At 36.0% G+C, this 19,172-nt stretch overlaps 1 protein-coding gene across 1 annotated transcript; it reads left to right on the forward strand.

The window, feature by feature from the left end:
* Nucleotides 1–1,488: 1,488 nt before the first annotated feature.
* Nucleotides 1,489–19,102, forward strand: LOC135682041 (hypoxanthine-guanine phosphoribosyltransferase). The gene is made up of 12 exons (XM_065196748.2): nt 1,489–1,620; nt 9,164–9,254; nt 11,294–11,400; nt 12,248–12,381; nt 12,686–12,735; nt 13,932–13,997; nt 14,716–14,733; nt 15,293–15,375; nt 16,182–16,228; nt 16,813–16,859; nt 17,259–17,288; nt 18,869–19,102. Exons 2-12 carry the CDS (start codon nt 9,219–9,221, stop codon nt 18,914–18,916), a joined length of 666 nt encoding a protein of 221 aa, XP_065052820.1. The 5' UTR covers nt 1,489–1,620; nt 9,164–9,218; the 3' UTR covers nt 18,917–19,102.
* Nucleotides 19,103–19,172: the final 70 nt, after the last annotated feature.

Here is a 19,172-nt window from a genome sequence, read left to right on the forward strand (position 1 = left end):
TTTCTGTGGACAGGGGCGTAACTTGGCCAATAGGTTTGGGGGGGGGGTGAAAAGAGTTTCTGTCCTGCAAAACTGAGTGGTGCCCTGCAAAACTGAGTGGTGCCCTGCAGACCTCGTAGCAACGGTTTGTCTATAGGTTACTAGTGAAAGCTTTATCAGTGTACACTGGTCTTTACCAAGGAGAAACTTCTAAGCAATAAAAACAAACTTGAAACTTCATTGCCTATAAAATATCTTTTTCTCTACGTGAGCGTAATTTTTTATTTATTCATTTCATTTAATGTTGGTTACTAGCTAATAAACAGCTAATGGGGGGGGGGGGTGTACATGATGTAGACAGCGCAACGAAATTTAGCCCAGGGGGACTAAGAATCAAGTTTAGTGAGGTAGGAGGACCCACCATGGTTGGGTCCGACGTGAAGAAAATTTTTGAAATTATACCTTGTAAAAGGGCTAAAAAGCATCATTCAGACAAAAATTTAGCAAAATACTATTGTGCTAAAAGAACTGATTGTTTATTGAAAATATTATTGTTTATTGGGAAAAATAGGGAGGGGGAATATCATGCTGAAACTCTAGTATTAAACGTTGGGGAAGGAAAGAAACGGCAACCTTTCGTTTCAGATTGCACATAGTTGTGAATGACAGAGGAAGATGTTGTTTTGATTTGGGAATTTTTTTTTCCTGAACAGAAATGTGCAGTTTCTTGTATCGAGAAGGCCATGTTTACACATCCAAAATTAAAACATTGCAATGATACAGAAAATGATTTACTGAATTAATGCAAATAAAAGAAAAATGATAAAAATATACGTAAAAAAATTAGCAATTAGATGAAACAAAATTGGTATCTCAACGATTTATTATGTTTTTTAGTTCATGCACTTTTAAAAAGTAATAAATAAAATGATAAAAAATTATTTTCTTGACCAAAGTGGGGGCTTTCAGCTCTCTATTCCCCCCAGTGCCACCGTACCTGTCATGAAAATAATTTACAACTTAAATTAATTTGCATGGACTCAATCTTGCCCTCATAAACATATGCATCCATCATTGCATCCATTGGCTATGACTTTCGGTAAGAAATGCTTTCGCTTTGCAAATAACGGAGCTTTTCCTTACATACCTGTTTCGTTCTCTAAAATGCAATGTTAGGAAGGGAGGTTCATAAAAATTAAAATATTTCCATTTCAAAATCCCTAAACGGCCCTTTACGAACTTCAGAGGTGGCGTTTCTGCGTGGCAATAAAGCTCTTCTTGGCGCCCTGCGAAATCTTTGATTGCCCTGCGAAATCGACTATTTTTTGGATTGGGGGGTGTCACACCCCCCCATGCACCTCATTGATGGGATCCATTAAAAAACATGATGGGTTGATGGGTTTATGTGCCGGCCCAATGAGGTGGCCGACACTGATCTTTTTTATAGATCAGTGCGTGGCCGAGCCGAAAAGTGTTAACAACAACAACACCAGACAATGATATAAAAGCGCCGAAGGCGTTTACTTCCGCCATTTTGAATAGTGGCAAAAAGGAACTTGCTCCATACCGAGCCCTTATAAATTTGGTAAAAGTAAAGATTGATTTCGTTCACTTCTCTTTCGAATATCGATGTGAAATTTGGTGAGTGGCCTTATATTGCACTTAAATTTATGAATTGATGTTAATATTGGAAAAATAAGCCGCCGTTCACAAAATCCAAGCATTTACAGTCGCGGTGCTTGCTGTGGTGTTTTCTGTCTCGTCGAAATTCCAGAAAATAATGATTGATCTGTTTTAAAACGGATCCAGCAACAATGTTTAGCCACTCAATGCATAAATTTCTTAACACATTTCTACAAAGATGTGATTTAGTTACTTTTTCTTTGTTTGTTTACAGAAACTGCTATGAAATATCTAGGCCAAACTCTAGAAAAAGCCGAAAATAGGTCATAATTCAATGCTTGGAAATTAATAACAGAATATAAATATGGTAACCAATTTTTGATTTTATATAATCATTGATATTTTTAAACTATTTCAAAACCACACTCAGGGGCGGTCTGGCGTCAAAATCGCAGGGTGGCTAGAAAACTCAAGGGCCCGGTTTAGGGCATGGGGGGGGGGGGATTGAGCCACACCCACTGAAAATGAGGCTTAGAAAACGATTGATTCAATAAAAATTGATTTAAAAGTAATACGCTAAACAGCAGCAGTATATCGACTTTAATTCGTAAATTCGGACCCAATTGGATCCATACCTTTCCTCTCGTGTAAACAGGCTTTAAAATCCCATGTAGAGTTAAGAATCAAGATCAAAACTTATTTAAATTCTCAGAATTTCAACTTTTTTCGAAGAAGTGCAAATGAATCAGCAAATTGGCCAATGACTTGCTCGTAATCAAGTGGAAAGCTTTCTCTTCTTTTGAAATTATCAGTAGCGCTGAGTAATCTTTCAAAGGAAACTTGGGTGGATCTAAGTGTCAAAGGAACCTTTATACGCGTTGTAGAGGGAAGGGTATGCTGCTATGTGCATGTTGTATTCACTAATTTTTTTATAAAAACCAGTACTCGGGCAGAGTCAGCCCGGGCCGAGTCAGCCCGGGCCGAGTCAGCCCGGGCCGAGTCAGCCCAGATCAACCTTGGCTAAGTAACTTTGTGTTCGCACTACAGAAAATATTATTTGGGTTCACTCTACTCTCTACCCAAGCTGAAGCAAGGTTCGATAGTATAGTGTAGACAAGACATTTGACATTCATGACAGGGACATACATAAATGATATCACCTATAATCTAAAGATTTTTAGGCCCCCTGCCCCCCTGTGTCACCACCTCTCTGAACCCCTCTATTATATTGCCAATGACGTCACTTCTCACACTCCCCCCCCCCCAGCCCTTCGATATACATTCATTTGAAAAGGAGAGCAAAGCAAAAAAGCATAATTTCTTTTTTATCAAAAAAAATTGCAGATCTAATGTTGCGAAAATTATATATGGGTGAATTTCAAAGATATGGGTGAACACGTTTCAAAGATATGGGTGAATTTTTTAGGCAGCTACTGCGATCGGAGAAAAATAATTCACAGCGCTGACTTACAGCTAAAATTTAACTGTACACAAGAGAGGAAAAGATTGAATGGTGTAACCTGTTGTTTAGAATGCATTGAGCATGTCGTGTCTACGCAAAATTGAACTGATAGAATGACTGATAATATATTTAGAAAATTACAATATGAGAACCAGGAAAAAAATGTTCAAAATACCTCGGAAAAGTGAAACAAAATTCACTTGAACTCTTCGTCCGACGCTTAATAATGAAAGCAAGTGAGATTATTTCCAATCGAAAGCCCGGTTTACACTATAAAAAGCTACCCGGGTTTAACCTGTGTTGAGTTCACCCAGGTTAAACTCTGTTCAATTTGTATTCTATTTGTATCCTTTCTCTTCCTGCTTTCTCCAATTGTTTCTACTGATTTCCTTCTCATTTCTTCAGCTTTTTCCATTTCTGCTGTTTGTTTTTCTTTAACTTGCTGCGATGCTGCTTGCTAATCGGCAATTGCTGCATCAAAAAGCTCCCTTACTTGCAAGGATAACATGTTTTTCTTTGTGCTCAGGATTAATTCCACTTGCAGTTTCTTCTCTTCTATTTTTGAACTTTTTGTTGGTGAAAATATTCTGGAAGCGATCTCTCACTGCTCTGCAGGATACACAAAATTTTGGCCTTTCTACCTGCATAAAATTATCCAGTTTTTCTCCACCCATCGCTTCTCGGCCTACCAGGACACTTCGAAATTTCCTGGTACGCCCTTGCTTCGAGTTATATTTTTCAAAAAACTTGAAAACTTTCGAAAGGCAATTATTGATATTCGCACAGAACTAAAATTGATTACAACCATCAATTGACCTCTCGAAAGAACGTTTGCATAAAAAGTTCGCCGTGGTTATGGTTTCGGCGTCATAGATTTTACAGCTTAGTTAGCTTCACCATTAAATTTAGAAAAACTGTATCAATGATGTATCAAGTTTTTTGCCAATTCCCCAAAATTGTACAATTTATTGAACAGTTTTCCGATATCTTCAAAAACGCCCAAGACCTATGATTAACCAAAACTTATGACTAACGCAAATTAGTTTCTTTACTTATTGCTAATGCGAATTATTTCAAATGCCTGATATCGAATGGCTGAGAGGGTTCTCACTTTTGAAGCATTAACTGAGTACAATCCTATGTTCTTTCCATTCAGAATGGTTGTATCTGGATAAGATTATCGATGCATTGGCAGTTGGGTATGGGAACGTTCACATATTACCTAATCAAAGATGGAGGGAGGGGGTTAATACACATTTTTACGGTCATAATGATCAATAAATGATGCAAATTAGATGATAATTTAGAAGGAAGAGGATTCTTCCAATGTTGCCTTTATTTTGTTATGTAATTTGTGCATGGTCCTTTCTTGAATGATAATGCTCTTTCCAGGGCCAATTTTAGTGTGCAGTTTTACACACTTTGTTCAGTACTAATTTAAAAACGTACAGTATTGATTTCCAAAATGTGCAGTATTGAATTTTGGGATTTGTGAAAATGTCTTTTTGCGGCTATCCCAGATTCCTGCTTTGTTCACAAAATGTGAATTTTCCTCGTCACTTCGATATAGAGTTCGTGTATTGTAATTCTCGTATAACCATCGGAAAGACTCACTTATGAAAACTTAAAACAAATCGAAATTCCCAGAACCAAAAAGCAAAACATTTCCTGTAAATGTCAGCATTGCTGTAAATTTCGTAATTTGATCTTGTCGAAGATAAAACATTCATCGTAATAATTTATCAGTTGCCCTATCATGCTCTGGGCATCTAGCAGAAGCTCACTTAACTTAACTAAAAAAAAGATAAAGAGCCTAATAAAACTTTTTTGTTTTACTGTCCAGACAAAACATGAGATAGTGACTCCGTTTACAAGAGATAAATGACTATGTTTCTATTCAGGTTTTGTAGCTTCTGTTTGTTTTGTTGCTGTTTTGAAATGTTATTATTGATTGTGTATATTATCGTCTATCTGTTTGTGATTTCTCCGTCATGGCCTATACACGTTTTCAAAATTCGGGCCATTTCCTCGCTACACTTGCATGGCTAAGATACCTGGGGTTTGCCGGGGTTTGCACTGATTGCAACAACAAAATTTCCTATAGAAAAATATGAATTTAAATGTGCAGTATAGCAAATTTCTTAAAAATGTGCAGTATTGAAAATTTCTTAAAATTGGCCCTGGCTTATTCCTTGGACCATCAAATATCCCTAAATAGTTAAGTCTGCTCTAGGAATGATAAAGGATAAAATTTTTTAAACGTCCTGCGACAGGCTATTCAATTTTGCATTTCAACTAAGAACTCAAAGGCATCTTGATTTTGTATTTGAAGCGATAAAACTCCTGCGTTTTGTACTAAAAAAAAATTTTGTCCAACTTTATTCAAAAGTCGTGTCTAGTGACAACCGAGGCTTTTTATCCTCCGACTAATGACCAGCCATAACCCCCCCCCCCCTCCCACCTCCCTCTTCTCCTTGTTTGGAACTTGGCAGAAACACCTCAAACCTGGAATTCAACAGAAATAACCTGAAAAATATGAAACTTCTACAAGTATTAATGGAAGATTAAGCCGTATGTTTTGAAAATAACTTATTAAAGTATTTCAATCTTATCTCAAACTTAAATAATTTTCGTTACTGAATAATATCTATGTTTTTTCTTCAGAGATTCTTTGTCCTTTTTACCATGTCTTTCTCATACAGAAGGAGCCCATCAATCTGCAAAATTATCAATTTGCGCAAACGGGTGGCATGAGGATCCCTTAGAACCCATTCCAAATGATGTTGTCAGATATCTTTCTGAAAAGTCAATAGTTTTATAAGCACATGTTCAATGCCTGACCATAATTAAGCATAATTGTACGGGCATCATACTAGGCTAGTAGGAGCTAAAGCCCCTCTTTATTTTTTCAAAGAAACGCTTTAAAACTTTCAAAAATTCGTAAATTACCGTGTGATGAGAATGAAGTCATTATTTTGCTAAGTTTCAGAAGATGGCGTGTTTAATCGAAAATAATCTCGTCTCCTACGCTGGAAAGAGAAGTTGCTTTCTCTGTAAAATCTTAGAAGATAGGGTTGCGCTAACTGAAAAATGGCTCTAGGCTTTGGGCTTTAGTCTAACTTTCAAAATCTGCAAACCACTTTACATCATTTGACACCTAAATATTTTGCCACCCTTTCAGAGTTTCAAATACAGTCAGGAACCCCCCCCCAAAAAAAATTCATTGAGCCCCTCCGTCGACACTTCAATTTTTGAAAAATTTTAAGCAATGTCGCAACTTTCATAACTTCAACTTCGTGATTTTTTAAGTTTTTTTTCATTGTTTGATTTTTTTCAGTTTTTCTTTTCATTTTTTGAACTGGAATTTCCACAGCGGAAATGGTGTTATATTAGATCTTTGTTGGTGGTTCACTCACTGTTGGCACTCTGACATTACAGCCCCCCCAGCATTTCTTTTCTGGCGCCATCCCTGGGGACAAGCCCCCGTTTTGCTTGCAATATAATTCCCCATTCCGTCATACATTGCAAGAGATTTTGAGAATGAATTATGACATAAATATACTAATTTGATAACGGGCTATGCTCGAAACGTCGTTTATTAATTCGTTAATTTTTTCAAGTATAATTCCTTGTTTAATTGAATTATGACATAGTTTGCAGTAAACTGATTCCCAGCTACACAAATTTGCGACACACTTTGCTTACCCGACATCTGTCCTGGCCGTTTGCAAATTTTTGAGCCATTCGATTAGTTCCTTTGGTACAAAATAGCTTTTTCGTACCTGTATGTAGAGGAGTTGTAAGTCCGTAGAAAACGGAATTTTACTGATCGCACTTGCAAGGTACACTCGTAAACCACAGTGAAATCCGGGTCAAGTCACTTGAAGCTTTAAGATGAATAAGCCTGTTTGAATAAACACAGTTATACATTGGATACATGAATGTGCCATGCGATATTGTAAATGAGACATGCGACCACAACCGCAAAGCAACGATAATCGGCTTAAAGGGTCAAGAGATTTTCAGATCTCAACTAGTAGTTTTGATAAAGAAGTTATGGAAACTTCCGTTTACATGGAATTTTTTGCATTTTCAAAACTTCTGCTAGTTTCAAACATGGTTATAATTGTGTGCCTTAAACGTTAGGCTCTAGAGAGTGGAGAATTCAAAAATTGGTGCGTCCAAAAGACGTTTAACTTAACCTTAAAGTTTAATAAAAAGCACAAGCTGTGCGAAAAGATGCAGAAAAAATTGGTGCCTTTTTCAATTCCCAACCTTATTCCGCATGCGCAGTAGAAAAGTTAACCGGGCTCAACCCTCTTTCGCGTTAACAATACATTATTACAAACCAACGAGTCAGCCCGGGCCGAGTCAGCCCGGGCCGAGTCAGCCCGGGCCGAGTCAGCCCGGGCCGAGTCAGCCCGGGCCGAGTCAGCCCGGGCCGAGTCAGCCCGGGCCGAGTCAGCCCGGGCCGAGTCAGCCCGGGCCGAGTCAGCCCGGGCCGAGTCAGCCCGGGCCGAGTCAGCCCGGGCCGAGTCAGCCCGGGCCGAGTCAGCCCGGGCCGAGTCAGCCCGGGCCGAGTCAGCCCGGGCCGAGTCAGCCCGGGCCGAGTCAGCCCGGGCCGAGTCAGCCCGGGCCGAGTCAGCCCGGGCCGAGTCAGCCCGGGCCGAGTCAGCCCGGGCCGAGTCAGCCCGGGCCGAGTCAGCCCGGGCCGAGTCAGCCCGGGCCGAGTCAGCCCGGGCCGAGTCAGCCCGGGCCGAGTCAGCCCGGGCCGAGTCAGCCCGGGCCGAGTCAGCCCGGGCCGAGTCAGCCCGGGCCGAGTCAGCCCGGGCCGAGTCAGTTCAAATTACTTTGTTTTCTTCAGGCAAATTGTCATAGGCAGCATGCCATTTACTGAAGCCCCCTCCCAATAATTGCAGCCCAAGCCTTATGTCCTGTATAACAGTATACTAAGTGGAAATAAATACAATGAGCAGCCGCCCCCCCCCTCCCCCCTATGAATTTTGTTCCCACAGCACTGTCTCTGACAGTCAGATACCCTGGGCATCAGAGCCACATAAACTAGAGAGCGGAAATAGAAGATAAGAGTACGTTCATTCGCTTCTCTGCTTGGCATTCTGTTTACGCGCTCGAAATTTTGTGGCTCTGGGACCCAGGGTACACGTAAGATTGAACACATGGCTGAAATAACGGAAAACAGGGTTTGGGTGGTTTGAAGCGCATGTATTGGGACTTTAATCGCAATATAATCAGTCTAGGGCATTAAGTTTTTGACATTAAGTTAAAAAATTCTCTCCAACGCGGGAAGGCCCGTAAATTTTTTGTACACAGGGCCCGGGTGGCGATCGCCACTTTGCCACCCGGGCCAGACCGCCCCTGACCACACTCGTTTGCCTGTAATTATTCTTCAGCACAATGCGTCCTTCCCCGTATCTTTAGGCCTATAAAATACCTTCGGGGGTACACTTTCACGACAAAGATGTCTAATTTGGCCTTACCAAGAGGAATGAAATTTGATTCATATCAAATTTATTTTCTACAAATTCAATTTGACAAACTAAATATAAAACATTCGCACTCTCCTACTCATGCCATATTTGGTTCTAAACGACAGACAAAAAAATTCAAGAATTATATATCTAGAATGGTCTTTATTATTAGGTAATAGACTTCAAAAGTTTTTTCTAATCCATATGAAGATAAAAATTGCAAACACATACTTTTTCAACTCATAAAAACACGACAAGCCACTGCCGTATTCCTCCCGTAACTGCGTAAACTAAAAGAGCCATAATTTTTAAAATTCTCTTTAAAAACCCAAAATAATTGTTATTTGTTGTTGATTTATATCTCCTCTAACTACCTGCATCAGAAAAGGCACTGAAATAGTTGTGAGCCACGAGAAAATCATTAATTAAAACAAGCAATTTTCCATACTGTTTGAAATGGCGGAAGTTAACTAATTTGCCTCACTCGGCAGTACGCAGCATGACCCGAGTTAGACATCTAGCGCCTTCGGTGCTTCATTGACACCAGAACATTCAGATTGATACGAGGTTGGGGTAGCTACTTCATGTGGTTTTGCCTTTTCTTTTTTAGCGCGAAGAACGCCGGTAGGAAACATATTTGTTGTTGCAATAAAGACCGTGGAGAGATGGCTGAGGAGAAAGGAGAAGAAAATTTTATCAAGGTAATAGTATCAATTTTGTAGCTAGCATTTCAGCTTATTTTTCTGATGGTCACATTTCCTAAACTATTAAAAAAACACAATTTGTTAGTTGAAATGTAGAACCGTGAGAAGACTTACTCACGTGCAAAAAAGGCGCACGACACTGTTGATTAGACTTCAAATTACTTTGTTTTCTTCAGGCAAATTGTCATAGGCAGCATGCCATTGATAACGTGCTTATCAAAAGTCAATTATTGCGATTGATTATTACTCAGAATAAATGAATCAAAGTACCTTGTAAGTGATCACAAAACAAAACCTTTATTTAGGCCAGTGACGTAAACAAGTGGGTAATTTTGGGGGGTTGTGGAAGGTTGAAAATTTCAACCTTACTTGACACAATTTTTCTCTCGACCTGTTAATCTACTGAAGCTACTAAATTGGCTTTTGAAAATAGCCTTATTCCAGATTTCTAGTTTCTGTATTACAACCAACATTTTACTCATAATAATTAGTCTTAAGCATAAAAGCTCTAAAGAAAACAAAGGAAATCTCTAAATTTTGATTAATGCAAAACAAAAATTTAATCTTTTGTAAGAAGTGAAGCAACACCAGTTTTAGATCTTGGATATATTTAATGCTAAAAAGTAATATTCTTGCAAGTCAACTAACAGCGATTCTGTTCTTTTTCTGCTTTGCTCATCTAAAAGCTATTTGTTGAAGATCAGTTTTATGTAAAATATCTTTTTCAAAATGAAGAAGCATCAAAGAATTGATCATTTTATCTTATCTTCTTGGTTGAAGGAAACTTTTTTAGAGAGTTGAATGTTTTTGTGTTTTGCAACTGGAAAGGGTGATATGAGGGCAAATGCATGTGCCCAATTTGTAAGATATTACACTCTTCTTTAATCAAATACTTCTGCTGCTGCTTCTTTGATCAATGTTTTGTGGCTTCTTGTCAGCTTTATCATTTATGATAAGATTTAAGGTGGTCTACAAAGTACAGGCCCAGCTTAGCATACACTCATTAAGAATTTTTGAGAACTTTTAGCAATGACAGATTTTTAATGTTTTAAATGAATGGGCTACTTGTAGTTTCTTAAAAAATTTCCACTTTCAATTGTTATGATCAATACAGGGTATGATTTGTTTTCAAAACTGCAAACTAAATCAATACTTCAAGACTAAAATCAAATTCTGAAGTTCTTATCCAGAAAGAAATTCACTTTGCCTGTTCAAAATAATTCAATTAACTTAACCCTTGTCAAAAAGAAAATAAAACGGTTTAATGGTGCAATTTGAGATCCAGGACTTCACATTTGAAAATGATTATAAGATGTGTCTGCGCCAGAGTTTGGAATTTGATAATGTCTGAGATTTTTACATTTAAGATCTCAAAATCTCTAAGCTATAAAATTTGTATATTTGATCATGAGAGTTAGAAAAAATTCCAAGTGAACTTTTAAGTTTTCCAGTTGTAACTGGATTTTCACACCTTTGGGAAGGGCATCATGCCCCCAACGCCCCCTATCATTTACATGCCTGCCTTTAGGCCACATCCACAGTTGATAAGGTATGTAGTGTTATTTTGTGAAACTTGCCTCAATAAACGTGATTAAAAACACTTTTTAAATTTAAATTGGTCTTATGGTGAAAAAAGAAACAATATTGACTGAAGAACTACATATCAATGAACCAATCCATTTTGCAGCCCATTTTAATAAGATCTTGGTTTGCAACAACAGTCCCCAAATTTTAATAAAAAATGCCAGGTGTGTCACCACTGTCAACGTTTTCTGTATGTAATTCAATATGTTTTTTGGTGTGCCTTAAACATTCCCATGTCTGCATCTTGAGTGTGAAACCACAATGCTCTGCAGTAGCAGTACTCCCTCAGCAGTTCGCGGTAAAAGGCATTTTCTTGTGGCAAAAATGGCGTAGCCTATGAATTTATTGTTTTGTTCCCTTCCACCCCCCTGAGCCTAGTGGCTGGCACCACCATTGGGATCCTGTGCATGGTTAAAAGTTGTCTATAATCTGAAAATTTTAATTTTCTGCAGCTTAAAGAAGATTTCCAAGCATACTCAAAGAAAAACTTTTGTATTCCAAAGCATTATGAAGATGATTTAGAAACTGTTCTTATTCCACGTGGCTTGGTTATGGACAGGTTAGGTGTCATTCAGATTTATTTACAATTAAATATTGTTTCCAAACACTGGAGACTTGTTGGCTGCTAGATTTCTACATTTAGCAGAAATTAGAACATTTCTAGGAACTTACTGAAGGAATTTCATCCATTAAAGGCATTGAGTCATGGTAAATACTGGTTCTCCGCCGGGGTTTGTCTTTTGTCTGTTTTCATGTGATAAGTTTGTTATTCATGTGATCAGACATTCTTTGTCAAAAGAGAAAGGCATTTGAAAAGCCTTTTTTGACATTTGAAAGGTACAAATGGGGGAAGAAGTTTTGAAATCTTTTGTAGAGAACAAGAGAAAAGAGAGAGAAAGAAAGAACCTTTAGAAACGGCAGAACAAAGAGCACTTACAGCATCCTGTGTGCAGTTTGCTTGACAGCCAATCAGATTAGGGAAGCTATCATAATGACTCAGCAATTTTTGCAATTTGGGTATACGCTTCCTACTTACCATGACTCAATACCTTTAAGTTGTAAAAAATTTCATACGAGAGAGGGTTAGGAAAGCAGGTTTTTCATGGCCTCTTAAAATAAACTAAATTTTCAGTTTTTGTAATACTTCCAGAATTAAAAATTCACCAAAAGGTATAACACGTCTTATTTATTTCATTCTAGAGTTTGATGGGCATTTTTTGTAAATCATGTGCAAAATATGCGGATAATTCCCATTTGTATCACAAACATTCTAGGTGGCATCTTAGGCAACATGGGTACTGTTTAATTCTGCTAAGAATAGGGAGAAGTCCTATTCTTCAAAATTTTGAAAAATGATCCTCGTTTTCAATTAATTATTTTTTATGGTTTATGTTTTTTCTTTTTAGAGTTGAAAGAATGGCAAGAGACATCCATGGTGAAATGAAGAGTGGGCCAATTGTTGTCCTTTGTGTGCTAAAAGGAGGCTACCAATTTATGAAAGATCTTTTGCATTTTATCAATGTTTTGAATGCAAATTCAGGTATACCTTTCACACAACACACTATATAAGTTAAATAAAAAAACGGAATCATTGGTTAGTAAATGTTGCTGGTAAATTTATTAGATGAGTGACCTACTGCAAACTGGTCAATTTTTGTAATGTCCCACTTGATAAAATATCTTTATTATAATCTTCAGTGTAAATCGCAAAAAGACTAGAAGCAAGTACTTTAGATAGGTCTAGTTTGTTTTTTGACTTCTTGACATCATATAAACTAAACCTAAGAAAAATATGTATGTCTATCAGATTGATCTTTTCAAATGACCTTGCAACACTTTTTCAGGTCGTTCTTTTCAACTTGGCATTGATTTCATAAGGGTTAAGAGCTATGTGGTGAGTTATAAAATATATTTATTAGCATATTATGATGATTTTGATAATATGATTATGTTAATAGTGTTATGGTGTTAATGATATTAGTGATATTAGTGATATTATGATATCATTATATCTATTAGGATATTATGATATCAATTATATATGGCATTTAATGATTTTAATGATATTATTGATCATGATTCTATTAATGATATTTATGCAATTGATGATATCAATGATGTTGTGAAAATTTTCTTAGGCTAGGATACTCAGAATTTTTTAATGAGGATACCACTTTTGAGCAAACATTTAAATGGGGCTATAATTTTTCAAGCCAATTCTTCTGCTTATATATTTTAGAAGTTTTTATTGTATTTGGAGTCTTTACAAGATATTTGTGATTGATCATTGATTAACACCTTATCAAGATATGTATGGGTGTTGAACCAGGAGATCCTAGTTCTCAAAACTCCTGGGTTATTTTTGTACATCCAATGAGAGCCATAATTATGTCTGCAAAAAGTAAAATTTGATAATGCAAACCTCAAATTGATCAAGAAAAGTGTTTTGTTACTGAAAGGTCTAAAAAGGTTTGGTGTGACAGCTTTAAATAGAAACCAATGTGACATCATTTTTATAATTTTAGATTTCTGATCCCATAACCTGAAAGAACAATACACAATAGTTTTAAATATGCAAAAAGGCTAAAACTGTTCAAGACTGACTAAGATATGGCCAGTAAAAGACTATAATAGTATTATTGATATTGCCTAATACATAGGTTTTAGAACCAAGGCCAATCTAATGCAAGTACGGCAATATCTCAGTCAATATGCAACAGATTTAATTGATTGGCAAATCTTGAAGTATTCCCTTGTGTTCTCTAGGATATGCAGTCAGAATTTTAGAATTCTGAAAATATTTTTTTTGATGACCTCACTTTTTCACTCTATTGCATAGTCCAGCAGAAAATAATCAGGACTTGTATCAATGCCATTGAAATTGATTAAAAAGCACAAACTAATACATTTTATATCATCATTTAAATTCTAATAATAGATAATTAACTATAAAGATTGACCAATCGTGTACTGCTTTTTCTACAAAAGAAAACATAGATGAACTTCACTGAGCCTACATGGCCCTTTCTGAAAATATCGCAAGAACTGTATGGCATAAATGCAAAAAATACCCCATTGTCATTATAATAGAATGATAATTCAAATGGTGAAGTCAAAGTCATTGGTGGAGATGATATGTCTAACCTTACAGGAAAAGTAAGCATTTTTAGATTTCCATTTATGTTATACCTTAGCCTGTAATGTTACATATTTGTGCTGCTTTGGGCTGAAACACAGTCCTTTTTTACATCCATTTTCACCTAACAGAAGAAGAAACTGATCATGTATATTGAAAAAAAACCATCAGTCATCGTTTCCCTTTCACCTATGTGAGTTGGATGTGTTCAACTTTTGCAGCAAAAAAGGATAAGTTTTTCTTTTGTCTTTTTGACAAGGCGCTAAAATCTTTTGCCTCAAATGTCTCCATGTTTTATCATGATGTCTGGTTTGGCATCCAAGGGTGCCTCAAGCTTGATGCGTTGTGGTATAGACTAGAGATTCTCTCACCACAGTGCATGGCTGAGAAGTTCAATCTAAAATTCAGGGCTTCTTCTTAAAAACCTTTCATATTCGACACAATTCTATTTCAGCCTTAAGTTCTTGGTTTGTGATGAAAAGAAAAACCAATGTGAAAAGAATGAATGCTAATTTGAAAGCTGAACCCTTAATTAGTTCTAGCTTTACTGACAGTTTTTAAGTTTAGTCCACTTTTGCTCAAATTGGAATGGTAAAATGAAGTCCTGATGGTAATAAATCTAAGAATAATCATTGATATGTCTTAATAGATTATGTAAATTATGTTATATTGGTCTGCTTATACTGTTAAATACATTTTAATTAATTTTTGAGTGAACTTCGTTTTGTTTTTTTCTAGCATGTTCTTATTGTTGAAGTAAGTATATTTTCATTGCATAAACGATGCTTTATAAGAGATATCAAAAGGAAAAAGCTTCGTGAAAATGTATTTAAATAGCCACAAAATACTTCAGGGACTGTGCCTTTACCTGCAAAACTGTTTCATCATAGATGTGGGAGGATGTGTATTCTCAGTGCCCCCACTCCTTCCCCCCTATGGCAAAACATTTCTAGTGGCATTTAGCTATTTAACAGGTCAGTAAAGTCCCAATGAGCAGAGAAATTATTTCAGAAAAAAATATGCTTGCCTATCTTGCACCCTTTTTATCAATTTATTATCCTTTATGCCATTCTAGTCCGCATAAACTTCATTTTTAAATAGTTATCATCTTCATTCGATAATAGTCATCAAGTCTTTATATTCATATTCTACACCCAGACTATTTTATTTGTTGTTTTAAGTACTTTATTGAGGACAAAGGCTCTCTGCATGCTGATTTAAGTTTGAAATTTTCATGATATTTTACAGAATATGTCAAAAATTATAATTTGTTCTATTGTAATTGTTTTAATTGAGTGTATTATTTTGTTTTCAGGATATAGTAGAAACAGGAAAAACAATGGAAAGACTAGTCGCCTTATTGAAAAAGTCAAATCCTGCAAGTATAAAAGTTGCAAGGTCGGTTGCTGAAGCATTCGATATTCAACTTGTTTATGTTAATAATTCTTGAAGTACGGCTTTTTGCATTATCTTTTAGAAAAATATCTAGGATATATTTGTTCTTGCTCAATTTAAACATTCTCTCTAAATTATCTAGTAACTTTTCTTAAGATGGGGCTTGATTCCAACAGAAGAGCTCAGTATCAGAGATTTTGAATTTTGAAGTTCTTTTTTCCATTAATTGTATGATTTTTCCACTGTTTTATTTTCAAAATTTCTATGGAAATAAGAATTTGATCTTTAGGAAGTATATGTTTATATGCATGATATATTGTTATCTCAATTTAGTAAGTATTTCATCTCAGTTTTGAGAAAAAAAATAAAACATATTTTGTACATTTACCTTTTTACATATTCTATAAGAAACTTGTTGTAGCCCCTGAACATTAAAAATATTGTATATGTGTCATCCACAAATCGAAAATAAACGCCTGGCTTTCTGTCGCAGTCGTAAAACACCTTAACAACCCTCAACAATGTACCAACAAAAGGATGGTGTCGCTATGGGTAGCCCTCTGGGATCTGCCTTGGCCAACATCTTTGTTGGCTTTCGTGAAAAGCGTTTGTTCGACTGCGACAAAAAGCCAGGTGTTTATTTTCGATATGTGGATGACACATATACTTTTTTTCAAAACAGAGGCTAAGTGTGATAGTAAAAAGAATGTTAGCTGCCATGTTACACTCAAGCAAAGCCCAGTGTCATAATTTTGTTTCTTCATAATGAAGAATCATTTTTTAAATGCATTCTGTTGTTGCTTTCACAGCTTATTAGTCAAAAGGACAGGGAAACCTTGTGCCTTCACGCCAGATTGTGAGTATCATTAGCCGGTGTCATATGAGTTTCAGTAACCTTATGCATTTCGGTCCGAGTACACCAACGCATGACAATTTTTGTTATGCAAAAAAATACCCAAGCACTTAAACAATATGGTTCCATAACAATTGCAGGACTGGTGTAATCTAGTATGCAAAGCGGTCCGGTTACACAAATGTTCTGGTTCTTATTGTCCAGAATGTAAAAACAATCAAACGATTTTAACAAGGGGGTACTAATAAGAAGCGGTGCTGGGATTTCCCTTGTTAAGTTTTTGCAAAAAGTACAACATTAATTACGACTCCAAAGTTTGCATGATTGACAAGTGTGAAATTTTAAACTCGAAAAGCATCGTGTTCAATTTGTTCATCGCACTAAGATGAAATCACATGATTTGAAACACATTACGTTTCATAATGTTAAACCGGAACCAAAAATTTCGACAGAGAAAAGGGCAACCAGTATCTACCTTAACCCGCTAAGACATCTTTCGTTAAAAAATAAAAAGTATTAATTGTTGTTTGTCATTTAAGATTCATATAAAGTCATTTCTAATTGATGGATGTTTTGGTATTTTATAGATATTGGTTTTGAAATACCAAACTATTTTGTGGTTGGCTATGCCTTGGTAAGTGTGTTATTTTGAAGCCATCATGTATAATCTTGATCACGGCAAGATTGTAAGCTTTCTTACTCATAACACAATGCCACCTGTTTGTACCCACTTGTGCTCAAAATTGTCATTGTATCAAATGTTTACATTGATGTCTTTTAACATTCGAATAAAAATGTTTTAAAGGTTTTCACAGTCGGATTATCCCCGACGATTCAATTTATTTGTCTGGTTACATTGTCTATATTCATGTTTATATTTCCGGTTATATTCATTAAAATGGCCAATTACTTCTTATCAAGCGAAATTCAGGCTTGAATAAACTTTTTTATTCTATTGACAAAAAACTGACTTAGAAGTAAACTGTGTCTGGTTTTACATTTAATGTGTCTTTCTTTTAATGTTTTTTTGTAGGATTACAACGAGTATTTCAGGGATTTAGATGTAAGTATTTCTCCATTAGAAAATGTTAGAATGAACCTTTTTTTACTTTCATATCTCACAAGAAAACGGCATCATATCGCAGCATACTGAAAGTTACTTTTTGTCCAGTACTCCCAAGAGTATAAAATCATTGATAAATTGTAGTCCAGATGTGAATCTCTAATGACTCAATGGGTGAATGGCAAATGTTATCACTAATCAGTCCCCACTTAATCGATGGCATTATTGCTGCAAGAGCTACATGTAAAATACGTGAACTCGAATGGTGGTGCTATTTCTTTGCTCCAAGGTCTATAATACAAGTTCACTAGGAATATACGTCTGTGAAACAAGTGTGTTTACAAGGTATTTCACGCGAATAGTACAATATATCACTTTCCAAATCTTGTGCTTTTCGCAATGAATAGTTTTAGAACAGAAATATGTTTAGACCCAGGTAACCATTTCAGGTCAGCATTTCAGGTCACATCAATTTTTATTTGATGACACTACTGCAAATACGCTTTAGACATGCCTGAAAATGTATGCTTTTCAGAAATGAGATTAAAACAAAAGTTGCTTATAATGTCACCACACTGTTTGGAAACGCACATCAAGCTGTCAAATAATTTGCCTTAAGAACATTCATTAAAAACTTATAGTTCAAAGTCATATCACAGATTAATTTCATAGTCACCATATTTTGATCTTTAACTAAAGACAAGTTTCACCTTTCTTAAAACATTTTGAAATACCAGCTCTTTGATTGAGATTAGGTTGTTATTCATAAACTTGTTTGACATTACCGTATCTCCCATCTCTTCATTGATGTTTCTGCAGATACATTTTTGTGCTCCAGTTAGATCATATTTTCGTTTGACTTTTGTGATCCTTCAGTGTCACTGTTATGCAAAGTTAAGTCTTACTTTTTTAATAGCTTCAATACTAATCTGCAATTGGTAATGTCCTTCTTATGTTTAATTTAATCGTTTCCTGGCATTCCTTTAGCCCTCTATGACCTGGCTCTATTCTATGTAAATTTTGACTTAATCATATAATCACTTAAATTTGCCTGTCACTGAGGTTACCATTTTTGCTGACTGAATAAGCCCTTCCTTAGTTAAGAAAAAGGTTTTTAGTTATTAGTTTAATAATTAGGCTATTCTTTGAAATGTGTGACTTTGTTTCTTACGTGAGAAGGTAAGTTTTTGACTAATTAGTGGAGCTTAGGATTTTTACTCCAAATTAACAGAACCATATAAAAGATTGTGCAGTTTTGAAAAAATTTAGCGTGCATCGGCTCCTTGAGCATGACGGGTCTTTTCTATAATGTACTGTACTGCGACCATAAACACATACTTTTATAGGATTTAATTATAGTCATTTGCCTAATATACGTTGGCCTGACGTCCTCATATTAGCTTTTTGACAGACAATGTGGAACTTTTTACCTGTCCTTTTAAGTGTTTGGCTATTGACTAACGACTCCAACTTATCATCTCTGCGCTTCAACTTATCATCTATAGCTATTCTCCACATTAAAATAATATTATATTGTCAAATAAATTGACTTTTATTCAAAATTTCTATTCTCTCTACAGCACATATGTGTTCTACCGCCAAGAAGTGTCGACAAATATCGAATGTAGCTATGCGATGAAGCAGGCAGGCGTGATTTTTACCAATCCGAGAAATTTATTTAGATACAGATTTTTCATGATTTATGTTTTTGAGAGTGAAATAATTTGCGAGAGCCATGAATCCGAATGAACTGATTATGGTAGAAATTCAAAAGGAAAGATGATTTTATAGTTTTTCTTCTGATCTTCTCAAAATTGTCAATTTTTTCGACTCTTTTTCTGCTGTCTTTTGGTTGACCTGCTTTCTTCTTTCAGTCAATCTGCT

Source organism: Rhopilema esculentum, chromosome 16 (assembly GCF_057945365.1).
Source record: "Rhopilema esculentum isolate cy_ngs chromosome 16, ASM5794536v1, whole genome shotgun sequence".
NCBI classification, from domain to species: Eukaryota; Metazoa; Cnidaria; class Scyphozoa; order Rhizostomeae; family Rhizostomatidae; genus Rhopilema; species Rhopilema esculentum.

Bases quoted from the DNA above. Each gene is read 5' to 3' on its own strand.
- LOC135682041 (XM_065196748.2), top strand. From the start codon at position 9,219: ATGGCTGAGGAGAAAGGAGAAGAAAATTTTATCAAG. The intron at 12,736-13,931 runs GTGAGTTATAAA...TCATTATAATAG, and splicing joins TAAGGGTTAAGAGCTATGTG to AATGATAATTCAAATGGTGA. The intron at 16,860-17,258 runs GTAAGTGTGTTA...GTTTTTTTGTAG, and splicing joins TTGTGGTTGGCTATGCCTTG to GATTACAACGAGTATTTCAG.